General features: G+C 37.8%; 1 protein-coding gene across 2 annotated transcripts in view; it reads right to left on the bottom strand.

Moving 5' to 3' along the window:
• The window catches only part of twin (CCR4-NOT transcription complex subunit 6-like twin), a 117,761-nt gene that overhangs the window by 52,620 nt on the left and 44,028 nt on the right, over positions 1 to 21,113 (bottom strand). Inside the window, exon 1 of one of the 2 annotated variants that reach the window (XM_089250101.1) lies at positions 18,131 to 19,729. The exons of the other annotated variant lie outside the window; for it this stretch is intronic. Within the exon in view, the coding sequence (XP_089106227.1) occupies positions 18,131 to 19,403 (1,273 nt within the window). The 5' untranslated portion in view covers positions 19,404 to 19,729. Of the gene's footprint in view, positions 1 to 18,130; positions 19,730 to 21,113 lie in introns of those variants that run through there. 2 annotated transcript variants of the gene reach the window in all.

The raw sequence follows: 21,113 nt of genomic DNA, 5'->3' as shown, positions 1-21,113 counted from the left end.
AACGGTTGTAGCTTTTTAGCTACGGATGATCGACTGCAACAAGCAGAGTGGGGAGAAAAAATAAAACAAAAATAAAAGATGATGGGAAAATAAGCATCAAGAACAAGCCGACTCTTGCTCGTCATCAGTTGGTCTATCACACACTCATTAACGCGTGAATGATCATCCCAACTAAGCTTCACACCTGGCCGCCGACCCTGAACTTTTCACCGACTGGTCCGGTTGGTGCCAACTGGTATAATAAAAAAAAAGCTTACAAAATTAGAAGATTTACGGTAGCTCGTCCGATAATAAAGAATAAAGACCGTTCGTTTGCTTTGACATGAAGATGAGGGAATAACGACAAGCCGGAAGCAATAAAGATATGCAAAATTGAAAGTCGTAAGGAGCTTCCCGAAATTCTCATTGGTGAGGGATAGGCCATCATCATCTTCTGTGACGTAAGTACAGCCAAGGTCTAATGACATGACTTCAAGTGCTTCACGAGCAACTAACTAGTGGAAAGAAAAGACAATAATATAAGACACCTTGGTAGATGCAATAAAACCCCCTCTCTTAACGGTCACCCCTCTTTTACGGCCAAATAATCATTTCCCCTAGTATAATAAAAGTATGCATTCCAAACCCTGATTAATGGTTGCCCCTCGTGCACGTAAATTTTCTTCTGTCCTATCGGTGTCCTTAAAAGTGGGGGGGGGGGGGGTTTACTGTATTTCCCTGAAATTGCAATGCTTTCGCTCATAAATACAATTTTTAGGTTAAAATGCTGCAGTATCAAATGAAGTCGGGACACCGAGTAAAACGACTTTCTTATATCAATTTTAATTTACTAGTCTCACATGTTGGCAGGGGGAAAAAAAAATCAATGGTATTAGATGTAGTTGAATTACGTTTCCCATGGAGTTGAAAAAAATACCGTATTAAATACAGTAGGACCCTGATTTAACGAACTTTTTAGAAGTTCCTGTGCGTATATTTGTGTTAAGCACAACTTCGATAAAACGGCTTTCTACGGTTCAAAGAAAAAAAATTGGTGATTTTATCTAATTCGTTTAATCGAATTTCGGCTGTACTACAGTCGAATCCCGTTTTACCGAATACCGTTATAGAGAAAATCTCGTTTTAACGAACACTTTTCTAATCCTTCAAATAAGTTCACATAAGAACAATGAAAAACCTCCAATTCCTTTATAATGAAATTTTGTTATAACGAAGTGAATTCTCCGATCTCTCGGAGTTCGTTATAACGGGACTCGACTGTATTATACAAATGAAAAGTTTGTGTCGTAATTGCCAGGAAAAAAAAGCCACCGAGAATAAAAAAATACTTCATTCAGAAAAAGGATCGAAAAAAAAACACTTTGGCTTTTTACACGCCGAGGCTAGTAAATGTATAAGCTTTAGTATAAGCTTCACGCAATTTTCATTCAAAAATGCTGAAAAACACAAACAATTTGAATAAAACTTATTTGCGTACGTTTTCTAGTTCCAAATTACTATTAATTATTAAACATTAGACATTATCCAAAAGGTGAAGTAAAACATTAACTTCTTTCGACAGTATTGAAATGTTTATGAAAATTCATTAAAATGCCTGGAAATCGGAATATCAGAGAACAAAATTATTGAATCAATCGAAATACAGTCGAATCCCATTACAACGAACTCGAAGAGACAGGTGATCATCACTTTGTTAAACGAAATTTCATTATAAAGGAATTCCAGGTTTTTGCATTGTTCCTAGGAGAAATTATCTAAGGATTAGAAAAGTGTCCATTAAAACGAGATTTTCGATATAACGGTATTCGTTAAAACGGGATTCGACTGTACCTAAAAATTTACATTTTAAAGCTTTGTAAATTGCAGTTTTATTACGGAAAATTGTACTTTAAAAATTGAACGGTGGAAGTAAGTTGATGCGTTCGTGTATAGACCAGGGGGATTTCCAAACTTTTTACATTCTTGGCATTTTTAGAAATTTTAAATATCTCGTGGCAGTGTTTAATCCTTAAAATGGTTTAGTGAAATTTCGTTGATCCGTATTATAACTGAAACAGTGGCAATCACTAAACCCTTTGCACAATGCCATACCTTTTTACAAGAATAAAATATCCCCCTCCCCACGATTTTGTGCTGGTAATAGTGTCGAATCTTGTTATAACAAACTCAAATAGACCGCAGAAATCACTCCGTTTTCAAATCAAATTTCGTTATAAAGGAATTCCAGGTTTTTGCATTGTTCCTATGTAAACTTATCGGGGGATTAGAAAAGTGTTCGTTAAAACAAGATTTTCGTTGTAACGGGATTCGACTGTAGTGACTGAGACTTTCCCTCCCAACTCCAAGAATAAAAAAAACCGAAAAAGAGAAATACTCTGGCCTTTTCTATTATTTATACCGTACGCGTATTCTATAGCATAAGCTGGGTTTTGCTAATAGAAGTTTTGCGCCGTGTGCAGCGTAAAAACACTGATTGGTTAAAAACCTGAAATTCAGCTTTTTTTTTTTTTTACCAATCAGCGTTTTCACGCTGCACGCGCTGTAGAAACCTGCTCCTAGGAAAACCTGGCTATAGGACCTATACCACCCCGAAGGGAAAGGAATAAAACACTCCTCTCTTCTGTTATCAAACTTTGAAAAGAAGCCGACTCCGCCCACTGCAGTTGATCTGACAGGTGGGAAAAAGGAGAATGGAAAACATGTTTGAATGTAAAAAAAAACCACAAGCAACATCTGGGCTCGTCATTGCCGAAATAAGAGGGTTTTAAGGAAGCGAGATATCTCGTAATTGACGAAATAAAAGGCATCAAGTTAGGCGAGAAATATCGTCAATGCCGCGGCACGGGTTAAGAATCCAAAGAAACGGTAGAAACTGCAAATACAGTAAAAAAAAAAAAAAATACCAACTTTAATATACGGTAATAAAATTACGCGAATTACATTTGAATGCTAACCCATCATTCTCACATATTAAATTAATCAAATGTTTAGTTCGAATGGATGAGTAACGAATGAACTTAATGAAAAGCAATTTAAAGTTAATGCTTGATATTTAATCAGGAAGTGGTAACGCTGCGATCGAGAAGAACGAACATTACACATTTTTATGCTATCAAGCAATTATTCCCAAAAGGTATTTCCACAAACTAAACAGAAGCAAATACAGATGGCTATACACATACGCTATGTATCCGTTATTTCATGTATTTTTCGAAAATTCAAGTGACTTGTAAGAATTTCATTTTTTTTGTCAGGACATAAATCGAAAACATCTTATTTACGAACAGTAAAAAACAACCGTAGGGCGGTACGCAACGCTGCTCATCACTGATTAGTTCACATGGACAATTTTAACAAAAAGTACATAAGCTACACTATACGGAGTAGGCCTGCTCAGAGAAGAGTTAGATTCACTGAAATGAGTTTTGCGTGTGCGACGGTTTTCAATATAGGTACTTACAGGCGAGGAAAAAAGAAGAGTATTCAGAAGAACAGCAACCATCAGACCAGAAAGTGAATAATATGATTTTTAATGAACATCATTATCTCCTTTTTTGATATGCTTCACTAGCGAAGAATAAAACCAAAACACACCACACGGAACAAAGAACGCTCTCGAACTGGACTGACCTCAAGCATCAATAAAAATAGAAGAGTGGAATATCTTCTCCTAAACAAATAGAATTACAATTGTTTCATAGTCAGATTAAACGGACACCAAGACGTACAGTTGGTGTGCCGTTCATTTCCTCGCATTTTTTTCCATTTCATTTCGAAATATTCAGATTTTAGGAACAACGTGGTTACGGAAATGACAAAGAAAGAAAAAAAAATCACACGCAGTTTTAATTCACCAAACAGGTAAATGAAACTAAAATAAAACAATATTCTATTAAGCGTGGGAAATTAGTAACATACATTTTTAATGCAAATACCCCCCGACGAACGAAATATGTGCGGTAAATTTTTTATAATTCGCTGTCGAAGCAAAATCTGAGACCGTCTAACGTAGAGTACAGCCAAAGCCCCACCCAATAATAGAAATGGTATAGATATCCAATTACATGATATGACACTCTTTGTCCAGTTTCAATCTATTGAAGGCTATGTTGAAGGGGGGGGGGGGTAGCTTCGAAGATATCATTGCTATCTAGCACTTATGAGACAAAAACGCATAAAACCATGAATTCGGACATGGAGGATAAATTCTACTGCAGTGGGAAATCACAAGAACGTTTAAAAAACTAGGATTCGATACGTTATTTACATGCTCCCTCTAAGATGCAGGCAGCAAACGGTTGAAATTTCTGCACGCTACTAAAATTACCAAATACACCATTGGTGTTGATGGCAGATTGCATTAGAACACGAAGAAAAACCATGTCCACGTGAGTAAATAAAAAAAAAAAAATTATTGTACCAGAGCCGTAGCGTGATTTCTTGGGGTCCCCATGAAAGGGTTATGCTCAGAAAATGGATGGTTTGGGGCACCGGTTGACCCCGGGCTAGTTACACTGTATAGGGAACATTGTTACGTGTTACACAATAGCAATACGAGTTAGGGTGGATTCACATCTTGGTGGATTGACACCGCGTCTTCATAGGGAGAACGACCCGAGTGATTTGATACTTGCGAGCACGGAGCAAGGGGGCTACTACAATTAATTTTTGCTTATTTTTCCGACACAACCCTGCCTCTTTTGAGGTAACGGAAGTGAGTTGCTTTACATCAGTCCGGGGTTGTGAGCGGTTCTATCTATCTATTGACACAGTGTCGTGCCAGACACGGCAAACATTCTTTAACATAAAACCAATGAACGTATTCATATCTATCGTATCAGGGCTGCCAGACCGACATTTTTATGTAAAAGAATGTTTGCCGTGTCTTGCACAACACGGTGAGAGTCTGTAGATGTGAATCCATCCTTACACTCATGAAGACATCGAACGAATGCACATTCCGATCGTGGTTTGTAGAATTAGAAAGGCAGGGATCCCCGAACTTTCTACGTCCGCGGCACTCCTGTCCATCTCAAGGTACGTCCGCTGCACCCTGAATCACTATGGCGCACAATCATTATCTTGTACTAGTTGGCAATCAAACGCCGCCTTACTGCATTCAATTATTATTTTATTCGAAAATCACTTAACTGATCTCACGTCAAACTTGGGTGCTGAGGAGAACTGCAAGGACGGCAGAGAATAGCGAAATATGAAATCTGAGGACCCTGGCTTAAGGGTCTTGCTACTGGATGTGGGGGGGGGGGGGGGGGGCATGCCCGGATCAAAGCTCAATTGGAATAAGTTCATGGGTACTCTGCACCATCATTAAAGACTATTTTTGGATAAACGAATTTAAACAGGCCTCACGTCGACTGAAGAAGAGCGTCCTGGGTGTCCGGTTTAGGCCATAACCCTGTAAATCATTGAAAAAGTTCATGGTATCGTCATGGAGGATCGCAGATTGAAAGTGCTGGAGATAGCTGATGCTGTCGGCATTTCAATAGAAAGGATTCCCAATATTCTCCACGAGAAATTGAAAATGCAAAAGTTTTGTGCAAGATTAGGTGTCCGGATTGGCCACAATTTATCAAAAGCGAAAGCAAAAGGTATTTCAAAAGAAAATTTGCCAATATTGGCTCTTAACACAAGACTTTCGGCGTCGAATTTTGGTAATGGGTGAAACATGGATTCACCATTAAACACTAGAATCAAAACAGTCAAATTAGTGGATGGAGAGTAGTGAAATAGCACCAAACAAAACAGGATGTTTTGTCTGTTGGAGAAGTGACCACCATAATTTTAAAGGATTTTTAAGGCAATGCCTACACAAACTACTTCCAAAAGGGTCAGAGAATAATAAGATTGCATTTTGTTATACTTTTGAAAAATTCGAAAGAACAGCTACAAAGTGAAACAGCCAAGATTAGAGAATAAGTAACGCCCAATTTTACTAAGACAATGCCCCATCTCGCAGATCCACCATTGCAATGGCCAAATTAGGCTGTACACCAATCTCTCATACACTGAATTCTACAGATTTTGCCCCATGTGACTTTCTCACGTTCCTGAACTTGAAAGTTTGGCTTGATGAAGTTCTTTTTAAATCAAATGAAGAGGCCCTCGTGTATTTTTCAGAACCACTGGTGATACTTAAATAAAATCGGTATTGTTGAGTTAACCCAATTTTTGACTGGCGTTACATTTACACAATGCTTTGTTTAAAAAAAATTGCAATTAATTTTCATGAAAATTTTTGTATGAAATTAAGATTTATGAAAATTAAAAGGTCTACTGAGTGTCAGTGTTTTTTAAAGTTTATTTACGAAGAAATTCTATTTTTTATGGCATTCCGAAAATGAAATTTTTTGAAATTTTATCCTGATTTTCGATTTGGAATTTTTTTTCCATGACCATAAAAAGAAAAATTGTTTTTAAAAATTGGAAAAAATATTTTTTTTTCAATGATTTGTCACATGATACATTTTAATAAAAATTTTGTAATTGATGAAAGTTTCCAATTAACTAAAAAAAACATAAATCAATACCAAATTTTTTGAAACTTCTCAAATGAGTTAATTAATAATTTTTTTTTACTTTAAATTTAATTAATTTTTACTATTCGTGTTTGAAAATTAACTCAATAATAATCGTGTCCACCAGTATGATGGATTTTCTTCGTTTTGCCAATGTAAGTTTTATGATGTGATGAATAAAATTGAATTGAAATTAAATTGAATAAGCCAATTATCATATATACATATATATACACCGTATATACTCGTGTATAAGCCGACCCCAAAAAATCCGTGCATTTTAGAGAAAAAAAATTCTTATATTTTCATGGAAAATGAATAGCTTGCGGAAATTTATAATAGAAAATGATTCATTTTAAAATGACTTTTTAATCCGTTTCTTCTGAGTCTCAAAACTCATCGTAATCCATCAGATCATAGAGGGGAGGGGCAGCATCTTCGTTTTTATCCTCATCTAGGCTGTCATTGCCATTGTCACTTTCAAAGAGGATATCATCTTCAGTTCCGTTCATCGCATTGCTGATGCAACACTTTCTGAAGGATCGGGGGAAACAGAATTCCACACCTCATTGACACACTAGGCCAATGTCAGGTTTCTGCAAGGTACCACTTTTTGTAGTTTCTTTATCATCGTAACTCGTCCATTCGATCCACAAATTCCTCAAATAGTCTTTGAGAGAGGCTTGTTGATGCTCACATCTAAAGGCTGTACAATCGACGTTAGCCCACCTGGTATCAAAGCCAATGATGTCGTAGAAATTGAATTTGAAAGATTTTCAAGCTCTTAGAATTAAAGCATTGAAATAAGACGAAATCCACGTATGCGAAAAAAGAAACTTTCCCCTTTTAGTTCTGTAAATAAAAAAGAACCTTAAAGCTGAATAATATTACCTCAATGTGACAAAATGAATTGAATCTGGGGGAGGGGGTACTTGGCTTCTAGATGAAGGGCTTCAGCCTGGAATGAATGTCATTGTTTTTCTACATTATAAATTTATAATTGGGGGGGGGCCTCCGAAAATCCCGATAGTGTGGCTGGGCTCCAGGATATGGGGAACCTGAACAGATCTCCCCCTCTACTTTTCTAAAAGGAATGAATAAACTCACAAAAGAGGATCACTGAGTTTATATGTTAATAAGAGGATCAACTGAATAAAAACTGATTCTTTTGGTTGTTAATGTCATTATTCTCATTATGTATTTTTGAATAGAGAAATAAAAAAAAACACATCTACTACACCACATAGAGGGGAGAAAAAATCTTTAAAAAGAACATCACTTAGTTCTACTGACTCAAAACAGGCATCAGAAAGAAGGGCAGGAGTGCAAATTCAAGAGGACGAAGAAAAAAAAACGTAAGCAGCAGTTTTGTGCAAAGCACTGAACACTTCCTTGAGCGGATTACTACATCCAAAAGGTACACGTTTACAGAGATGGGAAAAAAATCTAACCCAAGATTGTTCCCCTCCCTGTTTGATTTGATGACGTCAAAAAATAACGGTCTACTGAAGAAGAGGAAATAAGTAGAAAAAAAACCTATGATTCGAACTAGTGACAGCGGCTTTCCAGGTCAGGTGAGAGGCGGGCATTGACCTCAGCCTTGAAGACGGGATAAACTAGCCAAGTTCCTTTTATCTGACTTCTAATTTGAAGAACAGAGAAAAGAAATAAAAGAAAGAAAAATATATCTCGAACCAAAAAAGGGAATAAGGAAAAACAAACACTGACAACAACAACAGCAGAAGCTCCTGCCCCAAATTGAAAGAGCTATGGCCATCATTTAAGTATCACTAGTGGGAGGGAGAATTAGTTGATGGATTGAATAAAATGGGTCTGGAGTCCATTTCAATGGCTTTGAAAATTTTATTCCAAGTCATTCTCATGATTCCATTGTTTTCAATCGTCGTAAGAGGTTTTAAAATCTAGAAAATATGTATGCATTGTATTGGCTTTGTTTCGGCGGATTATTTCAAAAATGCATATCGTTCATGTGGCACAACTCAAAAATTTTTATTCTTGAGAAAAAAAGGTTATATGTTTACATTGACTACCCGATATGGTGGACATCCAACCCAATTTTGTGTCACCGTGGCATGATAAGAACATCATTTTGAACTCTTAACTAAAATAAAGAACTTTTGAGTTGTGCCAAAACTACAGCTCATATAATTACCAGTTTTTGCACTACAACTCTTGTCAAAAAGTGGGATAAGGATTCAAAAACACTATAAATGGTACATTTAAAACAGGATTGGGTTTTTGACAAGACAAGTGTCAAAAACTAGTTTAAACTGTCAAAAAAACTGGTTTAAAACAATCAAAAACCTAAATGAATGCTTTTGGATAATATTTTGAACACAATAGGTATATAATATGAAGAGGGACTTACTTTTTTGCATATTACATTGCTTTATTTTTGAAAATTAATTTATTACAATTAAAACAAAATATTAATTATAATTTGCAACTTTGAATTTTTTGACATATGAAGAGTCAAGAACAGATAATAAATATATTTTATGGTCCATTTTATCCGAACTACTGATTACCTATGTTCAAGTTTTTAAACACCTATCTGAAAAAAGTGCACAGCAGATGTTTATATCTATACACATATACAGTATAAGCAATTGAAGAAATTTTGGAAAGTCAAAAATCATCTTGAAGAATATTAAATCTCAGCCTTTATGCTATGCTTTATTCAGGTTGTGTATTATATAAGACATTTTTTTTGTCCACAATAATTCTGGGGAGAGAAAATTATTTTACAACAACATTTTAGGCAGTTATTCTTTGAATAACAGTCACTTTAAACAATACATGCAATTAACGTATGCATTTCCAATGGGAATTTTTATATTGAATTTGAAAAAATGTCAAAAACCTGCCAACCCTGATTTAAAATACAATAAACAAAAAACGAAAAAAAATTTTTTTTTTCCTCTCAGTGAAAACAATCACTCTAAATACGGAATAAATGAAAAAAGAAACAAAATTTACTCTAATGCGACCTTGAAAATCAATTTATGACCTAGCAACACCTGAGAAAAACAAATAGGAATAATATTCACGCATTTGCAGGGTAACTAGACAATATCTAAAAAATAAACACAAAAGGGTTTTTATAAATATAACCTTTTCTTAGGTGCTGGCTCCCAGATCTTTCTGATGATCTCAAAAAGGTAACAATTTCCATGTTGCAAAACCGGGTTGCTCAAGAAAGGAAGTTCCAGGATTGTTTAACTCTGCCTTCGAACATGGAAATTGTTAGCTTTTTGAGATCATCAGAAAAACGTCTTCAGGAAGCCATTTCTCAGCGCTTTAAAAAAGTTATGAAAACCCAGTTCTATTCATTTCTAATACACAGTTACTACGCAACTGCACAAACATTATATTCATATTATATTTTGAGCCAACATTATTTGTTTAAAACTGTGATCGAATACTTTCTCCCTGGGCATTGCCAGTATATAAACTAATTTTCAAGATCACATTATAAATTCAGGATTTTTTCTTTCATTTATTTAGTCCGCATTTAGAGAATGTGATTGTTTTCACCAAATATTTTCCCTGAGAGAAAGTAATTTCTGCGTTGCCAAAATAACTTTGCGACTTAAATGTGCTATTGTCTAGTGTTTTTGTACATGATAAAACACTTTTTGGCAGGGGTTGTACATTAATGGCAGCGCTGCCAAGCTATATCTTCAGTTCATTTCTACACGTTCATCCACAAAGTGGGTAAATTTGAAGCTCACAGTAAGTCTTGAAAACTTTTCTGTATGGGAAATGGAAATAATTCTGATCATAAGTATTTTGTCACAGTTTATTATTTTTCTTTTTTTCCTGTCGAATATGCCGTACTTTACGATATTACATTTTCGGTGGCAGTGTTTCGAAAATATCTCGAAGACGGTTGTAAGGAAAATTTTGAAAAAGAAATTGATATTTAAATGATTTTTATTGACTCAAACAGCACACAGAACCAGGTATTTATACAGTCAAACAAGCACCGAAAAAATATGATTTCCACTAAATTTCAGAAAAAAAGACTTCCATTTCCATCGGAACACTCATAGTTGGAGAATTTATATTGCAGCAAGAGAAAAACACTGCAGGACGAAAATGGAACTTGCAATAATATACAGGAGGTCAGCAAGAAGAGGGGGGGGGGGGTTTACATATATCACCACTAAGCACGTGTGTGTGTGTGTGTTTATATATGTGATTGGCCTTGGCCTTTACTATGCTTAGTCCAGTTTTGTTTTCTTTTAACTTCATTGATGACGAAGAGAGGTTCGTTCAGGAAAAGAACTTGATCTGACCTGGTGAACGGAAGAAACGAATAAAAGAAGACACCTCAAAAGAAAAAAATCTTTTCTTTCCTTCCTGCTTCAGAACTGAGGGTGACTCGTCAAGAAATCTGGTTTAAAGCTTTTCATTCTGGAGTGGGGAAGGAAGAAAGAAGGTGAGGAGGTGGTCGAATGGAAACAGACCGACTTCAACATTTCTTTAGGTCACACAGAATAGCATCCCTGTTATTACAGAACAATATAACGTAGGTCAGGGCGAAGAGGAGGAGGATTGCCCAAAGCCGCACAGCGGCCGGTTTCAAAGATAGAACTTACAGGGCGAATTAAAAATAGAATAGCCACGTAAACACGGCCGAGAAATAGGAGAGAAAAAAACATAAATAAAACCCATCTCAAACGGAGTAGAGACGCATGCGGAAAACCGAGAAAAAACAAAACAAAACGGGTTTCTGTGTCATTGTTATGCAGGTACGGGCCATCACTGTGACGGTTAATAAGGACAAGCACAGTCAACCGAATGCTTTGGCAACTCCTACAGCGTAGCAACATCAAAATAATGGATGGGAACCGATCTGTCATGCAGATAATGCCACCACGAGACGGCCATTAAATGCTCAATGACGTCATGATGCCAATCTTATCAAACACATCTGTAAGGACGAAGACGTATGGGGAAGTTATAGGAAAATGGACAATTTTCGAAACGTCCATCTCGAAATTTCCCGTCACCATGATCTTCGGCCGCACAGAACGAATGGTATAAGAAACAATACACAGAAAAAAGAAAAGGTGCTTTTCTTCATGGATACAGCCATCACAAAGCTACGCATTTGCATGGAATCGATTCCAATAAGATCTTCTGAGTCGATATTCCTTAGTTTTAGTACGTCTTTCGACGTCAATTTCTTGAAAGAAAAACTTACTCTGGATATATTCCGTACCTAGTTTTTCCACACCTCATTGTTTAATAGCGTACGCGTGGGGCCATCGCAATTACGTTAGTTTCTCCTTCCAACCAAGAGCAGGAGGGAGAAGCAAACATCACGAAGTCCCTTCTCCATGCAATACCATATAATAGAGAGTAATTGTATAAGTATAAGAAACAGAGTAAGAAAGATAGCCTACTGGAACCAGAACCGGAAGTTCAAGTCAACGGAAATGAACTGAAGAAAACATAATTCATCAAATATAAAAACGGAAAACGATAGAAATTTATCCACGTGAAATTTATCGATAATAATCCAATTAAAACCTGTTATTCAGACGTGCTGTGAAACTAGACATGGCCCAGGCTCTGTCTCATGGGGGTTATAAGCACTGTACCCCGAGGGGTTGGGCTAAGCTATTCTGACGTGCTTGTTGATATTATTCTTGCTCAGCCAAAAAAAAACAACTTTTCATTAAAATATTGATTAAAAGTCGTGAAAAAATATTAAATCAATATTTAATAACATTTATTGCGATCGATTTAATTTCAGAACATCAATTAAAAATCTCCCGACCAAATGCTGATCTATAAGGTCAAACGATCTTTTAAGGACGATGGTTTTCTTTTCTGTTCAAAAAAAAAAAAAAAAATTTGAGCAAATTACATGCTATCAAATCTCAAAGAAATCAAAATATAACGGTCTTGAATGATGGATAGTGGAGAATTCATGACGCAATGGTGTGCGCGCGTTCATGTATTAAATTAAATTTGTGATCATCATTTGAGCTATCGGTTCCAATAGCAGATTTCCTAATTAACAAACTTATTTCTAGTAACGAAAGTAATTTAATTAATTAAATAATGGTGTGGCTTATGCGCCGAAGTGGCACCACTGGTGCGGCCCGCGACGCTGTCGACTCGAGTCAGACTCGATGCTAGACCAGCGGTTATAAAACTTTTTACATTTGCAGCAACCAGAAGAGTTTCGAATCTCTCTCGGCTTCCCTTCTAGACCGCAAAATACTTCACTAGCACCCAAATTTACCATAAAATCTTGGTTGAGTGTCACAGCCTTATTATGTTCACTATGAAATGCACTATCTCACGTCACCACTGCCGTATGTAACGGCAAGATTCCAGTGTTTCTCCGCAGTAAAAAAAAAATACCCGTGGGATGAAAAAAAAGAACCACCCCCTCTCCTTTTGAGAAAATCCTGTGCTCCAGGGTGTCGCAGCACACAGTTTGAGAATCACAATTTATATTTTTAATTATCATGCGGTTCACCGGCCAATGTCTGAAGACCGTTTTTAATAAATCATTTCATAATGAAAAAAAAATCTTGACTTGTACACCTCACCACCATTTGAGAAATCTTTTTTTTTTAAATTATGTACTTCAAAAGTGTCGGGTTTTTAACTACTTTCTGGAAGAAGCAACATGCGCGGTACGGTATGTTTTAATTGAAATCGAACGGGGAAAAAGAAAAACTCAAAAGATGAATAATGATCGACATTACACAATAAGATATGTGAATCATACTCTACTACTCATATAATAACTGCACTCAACGATGGCTTTTGTAACTTATTTAGCTGTAGAAGTCTCAACTAATAATTTTATTTATTGTTTTGAAAGGGGCATTTTATCGGACAAAAAAACGATGGTTTCGATCAAGTTTTTGACAACCTAAAGCAGATATTTTCGAAATATTAATAGTTTAGAAATAGCCGATATAAATTTGTGGCAGTAAGGACGGCAGCATAATCAAGTAATTAGGCTTTTTTGTGATTAACAAGCTGAAAACCCATATAGAGATGTCAATCCCGTTGAATATTCATGAATGCATACCTATGGAGATGCTGATCTGGTGCACTGTCTCTCTTCAAATAAGAATCAAAACCGACGTTCTCCGATATCGAGTCGAGTTATTTTAGGGTATGAGTCAAATGAAGCGTAGGATTTCTTTATACTGAATTCGAAATAAAACTCTAAATGTACGTATACATGTATAGGAGGAAAAAACTTTAGGATGCGGGATGTTTCAAATGGCCCCTCCCAGGATTTTAATTTGCTTTTGTAAAAGTGAGCAAACTACCATGTAATGACTTTCTGTATCATTTCCTGTCGAGAATACAAATAACAACATATAAACATCTTGGAACACCTTGGTTCATTCTCGTCCCCCGCCAACTTAATACACAGTCCAGTCACATTAGACCACAAGGAAAAACTTTTTATAGTCCAGGCAGCATTAAGATGGTCTGGAAGTAACGCAATGAGATGGTGGAAGATTTATACATTTATTCTATATCTAAGCACACTGCGGTCCACTCAATAGCCTCTGGAAAGTGTGTGGTGAAATATCTATGAAGAGAGAACGGTGATGATGGAGTTGGGTCCAAACATACTCGATTGCATGAAGTCTGGCGAACTAGGGGCTAGAGAAGTACTTGCGAGTTTTTAGAGAAAAGTCAGTTGGATTCCAAGTTCATTTGAGTAATTGTTTAACTGTAGTGTTTCGGTCGACTCTCACGCATCTTTTCAGCCATAGACGAAAAATACAAGGTACATAGGAAAGCCATACACGAAATGTACAGGATATATGTATAGGAAAGTTCCTTTATCCTGGTACAACTCGCGAACCATTGATCTTAGAAGCATACTTCCAATCGGAAAAAGTATCCAAATAACGTGTAGACCTCAAATACGTCATTCATATTGATAAGGGTTGTATAGTTATTAAAACAAAAAAAAGAACTTCTTGTACGACCATTCTTGTCCTGAAAAATTCAGTTAAAGTTTTTACTCTCTCCCGAGCCCAATAAAAAATTCCACATTTTCAAGTGCAATAATCGCTAAGATATTTGAAATAAAAAATAGCTGAAAATGAGGGAAAGAACAGCATATAAAGCGTGAAATGAGCTTGACTGTTAGTTCATGGGGTTCTTTCATTTACAGCGATTTTTGAATTCAAATATCTCGGTGAATATTGCACTTAGAAACGTGGAATTTTTTGTGTTGGATTCAGGAGAGTTCTAATTGGGGTTTTCAGGGCAGAGGTGTTGGTACAAAAAATTAAATTTTTTTTATTTTAATAACTACACAACCCCTTGTAATATGAATGACGTATCTGAGGTCTTCACGTTATTTGGATACTTTTTCTTATTGGACGGTATGCCTCTAGGATTAACGGTTCAAGAGTTAATACAGGTTAAAGGGGTTTTTCTATGTACACTGTATAACAATTCATTTTTCGTCTATTTTCTCGGCTGACGTTCACCTCTTGCAACAACGGCACTTGCAGCTACGGTACATTTGAAGACAAACACATGAATATTTGACAAAATGTCCAGTTTCAGCGATATGTTCGGCTGGAAAGCTAGTAATAGTTCTTTCCAAAAATCTGAATAAATATCGTTTTCAACCTATGACAATAACGACTAATCAATATTCAGAATGCTCACATCTCACCATGTACGAGTTTGCACCAAATCAGCTCGAGAATCCCGCCTTATTAGATTGGATATGTGCAGCTGACGTTAAAAATAGGAGGTGGTCACAATAATGTGACAACCGTGTATGTAAACGGAATCGTATCAACGAGTGAATTTTTTTGTACTTAACACGGCCTACGGTAGAGATAATGCCAATCCAAACTGCTCGGCTTACCAATGATTGTCAGAAATTATTTTCTAAAAATATATACATTTATAATAATTTCCCTTCTACTAATAAAAAAAAGGTGAAATCCCTCTTGACGGTCATTCCCTTTTACGTAAAAATGTTAATATGTTTTATTTTATAAACCTCTTTCTTTACTGTCACCTCTGTTCACTGTGTCCACAAAAGAGGAGTTTTACTCTATATACACTGCTGGCCACCGTAAATGCAACACCCTGAAGGAAGCATGCAAATAATATGAAATTTACAACATGCATTAGCGGAGGTGAGATATGCAAATGATTAGAATTTCAGCGCAGACGCACATCACGCGCGCCTGTGGCGCCACTTCAAAGCGCTATTTAAGGCTTGGAGATTTCGACGATTTGAAGTACGGCAATTGTGTTTTTCTTGTGGTTTTTTCAAAAAAACGATCAATTATGCTTCGTAAAAAACAGCGATCATCTTTTGATCAAGTATCCGAGTTCGACAGAGGAAGGATAGTGGCCTACCGAGATTGTGGATTATCTTTCAGGGAAATCGGTAGTCGTTTTGGACGAAACCAAACAACTGTAATGCGGATATGTGATCGTTGGATGCAGGAGGGTACGACGGACCGACGTGTTCGATCGCATCCACCTCAGTGCACCACTTCACGTGATGACAGGCGTATTGTGCGTGTGGCAGTGACGGATCGCTCAGCCACATCACGAACCATAGCACAGCACATTCAGTCTGTACCGCATCATCCAGTGTCTGCGTGTACCATTCGACGCCGTTTACAGCAGAGTGGTCTGTCCGCAAGACGTCCATTGCTTCGTCTACCCTTGACGCAGAACCACAGACGTCTCCGCCGCCAATGGTGCGATGAAAGAAGGATGTGGACGGCACAATGGAATGAAATTGTCTTTACTGACGAGTCACGCTTCTGTCTGCAACACCACGATGGTCGGATTCGAGTCTGGAGACACCGTGGAGAGAGGATGCTGAACAGCTGCGTTATGCACCGCCACACTGGTCCTGCACCGGGTATTATGGTATGGGGCGGTATTGGATATCACTCTCGCACTCCTCTAGTACGCATTGCCGGTACTTTAAAAAGCCAGCGCTACATCTCCGAGGTGTTGGAGCCAGTTGTCCTTCCTTACCTTCATTGCTTGCCCACAGCCATATTTCAACAAGATAATGCGCGACCACACGTGGCACGCATTGTCCAAAGTTTCTTCGTCAATCGCCAGATTGAATTGCTTCCCTGGCCAGCTCGCTCTCCGGATCTTTCGCCGATAGAAAACATGTGGTCCATGGTTGCTCAACGATTGACCCAGATTACATCCCCAGCTGCCACACCAGATCAACTTTGGCAACGCGTGGAAGCTGCTTGGTCTGCTGTACCCCAAGAACACATCCAAAGTCTCTTTGAATCAATGCCGAGGCGTGTGGCAGCGGTGATCTCCAACAATGGCGGCTACTCTGGCTACTGATTTTGGCAGGAACCACACTTCACATAAGTCTATAAATTTAATCATTTGATGCTTGGTCAACATGTTATCTACAAAATAAATATTGTTGCGATATCTCTTGTATTTCTTGGTGTTGCAATTTGGGTGGCCAGCAGTGTAAAATGTTACATGGCCTGTACAGTTATCATATATAGTAATTAATTTTTTTCCCTCCGTTTAATCACGTCTCTGATCAATCACGTTCGTGTAATAGATAACCATTAAATACAGAAAATTACACCATAGCAGGTCGGTGAACAGAATTTCCACTTTATAACGGGAAACCGGAATTGAGACTTTTGCTCAATTTGCCAGGTAATTTTTACAGTATTTTACAATTTATTTTTTACCACCCCCCCCCCCTTTTCTAACCGGACACTTTTTTCGTGATTGATTTTTGTAATTTATGGGAATTCGAGCGATTATGGAATTGCAGATCTCGCTATTCGATATTAAGTTACTGCGGAAGTAAGGAAATTGTATATCGTTGCCGTTTGTGAGAAATGACACGTGTGAAGAATTCTATTTTTTTACGCCACTAAAAGCCTGTGCGTGTTTCACACAGGTTAAGCATACGTGTTTTCGTGTTCTGTATAAATTTCACATGTTTCTGTGTGGCCAATAGAACCCCAACTATTGTTTCAATATTGAGTGAGATATGCTCACACCAAGTCTTGTTCAGTTTCATTTGCCTCCTGAAAAGTGCAGTTTTTTACATACGACATTTTGTATGAATGGCAACGATAAAGAGATATCAGAAGAAATGGCCAAGATACGAGAATACTCTTTGTAACGAAAACACTGAATTCAGCAGAAAGTGATTCTTGAGTAAGAACATTTACGATGAAGTGAATTAAAATCGCGAGTCAGTACAACTACCACCTTATAATTTATTGTAATATATCTCGTTGGAAAAACTTATGAGAGGCTATTATTTAGTATCTGATAACTAAGTGGAAAAAATATGAAAATGATTAAAATCGCAATGAAAAATTATTTTATGTTTCGCCTTAACAATAAAAATAATATGTTCAATAAAATGAGAAAACTTGTTGAAAATTTGACGAAAGCCCTTGGCCGTTTTCTATTTTCTGAATAAAATTTCGAGTGACTGAAATAGGTCAAGAATTTTGGTGTTCAGTAAAAGCATGACAACGCGAATGTATATTGAAAAATTACGAGAAATGATCACTTACGCACAAGAGTCCCCTTTTCAGCTGTAGAGCAGTCAATAGCGTTTGTGTCATCGTCTATTAGAGGCAGGAACTTAATCTCCAGATCTCGACTTCCACCAGGCACGTCGACTATCTTGGTCGATATCTCACACGATGACGGTCTACGATGGTGCTGGTGATCCAACGAATACCATTTTTCCTGCTGAGAGCCGCCACCGATCGGCGAATCCGGAGGAGTAATAACGGTAGGCGGTGGAGGAACACAATATGGACAACGGCACAATGGCGAAGACGGGTACGGATAAGAGGAAGTCGTTACAGTCTTCTTGATGGAGCAATTGCGGCCAGAATCAGTTGTCTTGTCCGAAGGAGCCTTGTTGTTGATGGCTTCGGTAAATCCATAGCATAAAGGTTGATATGGTTTAAGAGTGACTATAGCTTTGCCACCGACCACGTCCAAAGCTGCGCTCTCACAGAAACCCAAAGTTGATCGGCGGTCTTTTTTACGTCTCTTGCGGGGTTTGATAATTCTCGGCAATCCGTTCTCAGAGGTGATCGAATCTTCGGAGGTTGTGCTAACGCTGTCACTAGGAAGGGGGGACGTTTGACGCGATAGGTCACTATAAATGTTGCTCTCGTCATCCGGCGAATAACAAGAATTCGGTACCACAATGGACATCGGGGAACTACAGCAACTGCCACTACTGCTACTTCCAGGACTGCAGCTCCAATAGATACCTCCTCCTCTCTGATGTCTTCTGTTAAGGCAGGTGTCACCCCTGCAATCCGGACATCTGCTATTGCAGCCGTCCGACTTCTCTGCATCGCCACCCGAAGCTGGTGATATGATGAGAGGAGCTCCTTGAGCATGAATCGCTAAACGAGAAATCGACAAGATTTCTTCCAAGTTTGCGGGATTTCCAAGACACTCAGATCCGGAACTATCTTTGCGTTCCCTTTCACTGCTCCTCCCGAGACCAGTGTTGGATAAACGGACCCTGGAAGCGCCTCGATTCTTTTGTCTAGAACTGGCAATACTGATAAGGGGTAAACCAGTCCAGGCATAATTCTTATTGAAATTCGGGTAACAGCATCCAATTCCGCCAACGTCCACAGCACGTCGGCAAGAGCCGCAAGGAGGCGACAGAGCGTTAGCGTTCCCTCCGTATGCACCAGAAACACCTTCGCTTTGATGTTGGCAATTGGTCTTTCTTTTCGATCTGGGCTGCTGGGTGATCAGGCAAGGGCCGATGTATTTCTGAACGTCTACCGGCACCTCGGGATGTGGTCCCATGTTAAAAAAATGAAAGAATAGAGGGAGGAAAAACAAAACCAGAAAAATGAAAAAAATAAAACTATTGAAAATCTCACGTCATCCTTGCAGATTCAACGGAACACATACACCCAGAAGAGATGACACCTGAATCCAATACACCCAGAAGAATAAGCGTTTCCGCCCCGTCACGGCATCCTGCTGCTATCAACAGACTGAGGATTTCGTTTATTTACATAACAGCCGGCACGAACACACACAAACACTGAGAGTAATGGAGAGAGAGACAAAGAAAGAAAACGCAGCGTGGAAGCTGCTATCCGAAACAGACTAAACAGTGACTGACTCAGAAACAAGAAAGCGGCCAACAAGCCTTGATCCTGGCACGTTAAGAGACTGCGCGCGCAACTAGCGGAGGAGGCGGCGGAAAGGTTGGTGGACGACACTGACAAGTTTTATATAATGATCCAGCTGAAAGCTGAACGCACACGCTCATCTTATTCATAGAAATCGCTGCATCGTACGGGTGCAACATTTTAGGGGGAAAAACTATTTTCGTTCATGGATGGTTAACCGATTCTTCGATTTCAGGAAAAACTGAAGAGAAATGTCCACAGAAAAGTACAAGGAAAAACTGAAATTGATTACTTTATGCTATGAGTGCGCAAACCTTCCTGCTTGCGGACCAAATTTTCACCCAGGATTGCTCCCGCAGCCTAAGAGCTCAATTATTTTTTCAAAGGCCAAATATGAATGAAAAAGCACCGATGACATAATTATAATATTTATTTGACTGGCGAAGGGGCATTTGCACATAATTATCATTAATTCATACATATATAACGGTAAATGCGATAAATCCGGTGATTACGAATAATCTCATATTGGTAAATATGATAAATCGTTAATGAATTACTTAAATTTACCGGACATTTTGTTCAAATTTCCGTCTAGTATGATAAATTTTATCGGTAATGTCTAATTTGTTTGCATATGTTGATACATGTGAAGAAAGTCAACAATATATAAGACAGATAATTTTTTTTTACATATACTAACTTCTTTACACTTATCTAAATTTAGTTTTTATGGTAAATTACGAGTGGTGCACACCCATCAAACTGATAAATGGTTGAATCTTAGTGATATTATCGCATGATTTTCTTTTATTTATCAAACTTACCGAGACGATTGGCGATCACGATTAATCACCGATTTATCACACTTACTGCAACATACTGTATACACATAATATCCACCTTCACGTCCTACATCATATTTTAAAGTAATGGAATATTTTTATAATGTGACTGTCCATCTCAGGGCCGTCAATTCAACTTTTTCCGGGGGGGGGGGAGGGGCAAAGAGCATGTACTAAAGGTACGCATATATATATATATTTGTATATATATAATTTGCAGTGTATTTTCAAAAGCCAGGCCCCCCCCTAAATGACGGGCCTGCTGTCCATGAAAAATAAAATTCTCAAAACGGGCTGGAATTCGTGCACCATTTTCCTTTTCCCATTCAAGATTAATCGAGTCGCCAATTATTTCCAACGAGAAAAATGTCGAGTGAAGTTCCAAGTGTTTAGAACTGAACAAACCACTCTTTGAAAATACTGAGATGTGGAGAGGAAATAACTGATCAGAACAGGAGTAGCGCGTTTCAACTTCACCACCTAATCACGATCAACACAAATTAAAGGAAAACAGACGTCAATATCTGGTT

Source organism: Pholcus phalangioides, unplaced genomic scaffold, assembly GCF_987345545.1.
Source record: "Pholcus phalangioides strain wild (caught in Gottingen) unplaced genomic scaffold, Ppha-v1.0 ptg000022l_1, whole genome shotgun sequence".
Lineage (NCBI taxonomy): Eukaryota > Metazoa > Arthropoda > Arachnida > Araneae > Pholcidae > Pholcus > Pholcus phalangioides.
The sequence above is the reverse complement of the archived record's forward strand: the minus strand, read 5'-3'. Positions and strand labels throughout refer to the sequence as shown.